The sequence below is a fragment of the Gracilinanus agilis genome, chromosome 2 (assembly GCF_016433145.1).
Source record: "Gracilinanus agilis isolate LMUSP501 chromosome 2, AgileGrace, whole genome shotgun sequence".
Classification (NCBI taxonomy): Eukaryota; Metazoa; Chordata; class Mammalia; order Didelphimorphia; family Didelphidae; genus Gracilinanus; species Gracilinanus agilis.
The window spans coordinates 277828124-277831228 of NC_058131.1; the positions used below are offsets into that span (position 1 = coordinate 277828124).

Here is a 3105-nt window from a genome sequence, read left to right on the forward strand (position 1 = left end):
TCAAATCTGATTTCAGACATTTCCTAACTGTGTGACCCTAGGCAAGTCACTTTATCCTGTTTGCCTCAGTTTTCTCATCTGTAAAATGAGCTAGAGAAGTAAATGACAAACCACTCCAGTATCTCTGTCAAGAAAACTTCAAATGGGATCACAAAGGGTTGGACACAACTGAAAAACAACTGAACGATGTTTCTTGCATCTCTGAAATTCTCTGTTCTATGGACCCATCCAGTTCTGACATTTTGTGTTCCAAGGCTCCTTCCAGCTCTGACACTCTGATTCTCCATTCTATGACCTCTTTCAGTTTGGCCATTCTATATTTAACAGCCTGCCCTTCCCAGTTCTGGAAGCCTACGCTTTCTGCAGTTTGCTGCTAGATTGTAATCCACACCATCTGAGAATATGTTCACCAAGACTAGTAGTATCTAAGGTTCCTGTCGCTGCCAACAAGAGCAAGAAAAATGGGATACCCCTACAAAGTGCCCTAATCCAGGGAATCTAACCCTAGCCTTCAGCCCTTACCTTCACGGTTTTGACCAGTTCCCCAGATATCCACCCTTAGCCCTCCTTCCCCATTCTAAACTTTGAGGGAAAAGATTCAGGGGAATTTCTACTCTAACTCATTTATCTAAGAATGGAGACATGATCATAGGACTGGGGGCGGGGGGGACGTTTGGGAAGAGGGCAGGGATGTGTAGGCAAATGTTTAACTTGCTCTCTGAAAAGTACTGACATGCTTTTTTTTTTTTTTTTAACCTTTACCTTCCATCTTAAAATCAATACTATGTATTGTTTCCAAAGCAGAAGAGTGGTAAGAGCTGGGCAGTGAGGTTGTGACTTGCCCAGGGTCCCACAGCTCAGAAGTATCTGGGGTCATATTTGAACCCAGGACTTCCCATCTCAAAACTTGGCTCTCAATCCACTCGATCCAGCTGAGCCACCCAGCTGCCCTTAAGACCTTAAGTTACCTAATGCCAAGTGAAGGAGTTTGAACTGCACTTGGGAAGTTACAGGGCACCACCGAAGAATTTTGAGGAGGGAAGTGGTGATGATTTGTACAAAATGCAGCATGTAAGCAGGGAGGTATGATGGAAAGAACCCCGAATCTGTTTAGTGAGGAACCTGTGTCCGGGACTCTAAGACTGTATCTGCCCCCAATTCACAGGGCGACCCTACCTAAATCATCCCCCTCTTCAAGCTTGGTCCCATCTGTAAAGTGAGAGTCAGGGAAGATGAAGTAGATGAACGTTTCCTTCAAGCTCACCCAGAGGATGAGTCTATATGAAAAGGGGTGTGTGTGTGTGTGTGTGTGTGTGTGTGTGTGTGTCTATGTCTTTCTGTCTATGTTTGTGTGTGTGTCTCTGTGTCTGTGTGTGTCTGTGTGTGTCTCTGTGTGTGTGTCTCTGCGTGTGTCTCTGCGTGTCTGTTAGAGTGTCTCTGTCTGTGTGTCTGTGTGTGAGAGAGAGATTATGCCAACAGGAAGAGGTCTGAGATACGTCCCTGAGCTGAGAAGCACCCCCAACCCTACATAGCCAGTGCCTGGCTGAGGAACAGCCGAACAGGTTCTGACCCTCCCCATTGGTGCTGACCAAGCAGCACAGTGCTTCTAGGCAGCCAATGGGAGCCCGGGTTTGGCTGGTCCAGGATGAAGAGGAGAGAGGGGCGGGGCTCAGATGGATGGAGAAGCTCTGGTCCATCCCAAGAGTGGGGCCAGCCCAATCCTAGCTGGGGGGGCCTAGCATGCCGGTGGGGGCTGGGTGTGGCCTACAGATATTGATTTCTTCCCCTCCTTCTGCTTCCTCCAAAGGAACGACTCTCTACACCCTAGATAAACCCTGCCCACTTCCTCATTGGGGGCAGCTTAATGACAGAGGCGTTCTCCCAGGACCCAGATTTATGGGAACCAGAACCTGCTTCCTGAAGGCCTCTGAGCCACTCGGCGGCGGGCCCCACTAGCTCAAGGAACCCTCCGCACCCACAATCCTGCCTGCCAGCGTCTGGGAGCTAACTCCTGGAGCCAAGCACCATGGAGCAACCCCTTCTAGGAAGTGAGACTCCAGACTATGAGACCTTCTCAGAAAGGCCAGACCAGGAACAAGAACAGAAATATATCAGGTAAGAGACGGGGAATGGAGAGTCAGGGTGCGGTGGCTCGTGGGAGTTGGGTTCCTTCCTTTTGCTTTCCAGCAGAAGGCTAGATTCTTAATTCCCTGTCCTCACACTAGGCGAATCTAAATCCCAGCTCTCTTCTGCACTCCCTGCTCCACCCTCTGGGACAAGAGGCAAAGACTGGCCCCTTACACTGGATGCCCTTGGCCCCCTCCATAGCCAGTGTCAGTGCTGCTGGCTGGCTTGCCTGGGACTGGCAGTCCTGGCCTGATGCTTCTGTCTGTGGGTGGGTAGTTCAGGGGCTCTCTAGTGAGCCAGGGGAATAGAAAAAATCATCACTTTCCACATCCAACAACCAGCAAAAAGACATGTGTCTGAATCTGAATTTCTCATACTGGGGGTGGACTGCATAGAACCATTCACATTCTCTCACACAAGGACAGGATGGCAAAGTTAGGGCCAGTGAAGAGAAAGTAATTCTTGCTGGCTTGTAGGGGGAGAACAGATCCCATGAATGTGACCTCACTGAAACACAGACTCAGTGACGTAGGGGATGGGAGAATCAGAGATGTCCCAGAGCCCCAAGAATGGCATATGGTCCATGTGGGACCAAACTCTTCCTCAGACACAAGAACATCTAAACTTTCCCCAAACTCCTTGCATGTATTTGTGGGGAGAGAAAGAGGAATGAAGGGATGGGATAGGAGGATAGAAAGAGAATGGAGGGGGCTCAAGGTAGCACAATAGATAGAGCACCAGGCTTGAGTCAAGAGGACCTGGGTTCAAGTATGGCTTCAGACACTTCCTAGCTGTGTGACTCTGGGCAAGTCATTAAAACCTTGTCTACCTAGCCCTTGACCTTCTATCTTAGAGATGTTACTAAGACAGAAAGTAAAGGGGAAGAAGGAAGGAAGGAAGGAAGGAAGGAAGGAAGGAAGGAAGGAAGGAAGGAAGGAAGGAAGGAAGGAAGGAAGGAAGGAAAGAAGGAAGGAAGGA

General features: G+C 49.2%; 1 protein-coding gene across 2 annotated transcripts in view; it reads left to right on the top strand.

Moving 5' to 3' along the window:
* Positions 1-2026: 2026 nt before the first annotated feature.
* The window catches only part of SLC2A6 (solute carrier family 2 member 6), a 13765-nt gene continuing 12686 nt past the window's right edge, over positions 2027-3105 (top strand). For both annotated transcript variants that reach the window (XM_044661290.1, XM_044661291.1), the window contains exon 1: positions 2027-2082. In XM_044661290.1, the coding sequence (XP_044517225.1) occupies positions 2027-2082 (56 nt within the window). The remainder of the gene's footprint in view (positions 2083-3105) is intronic.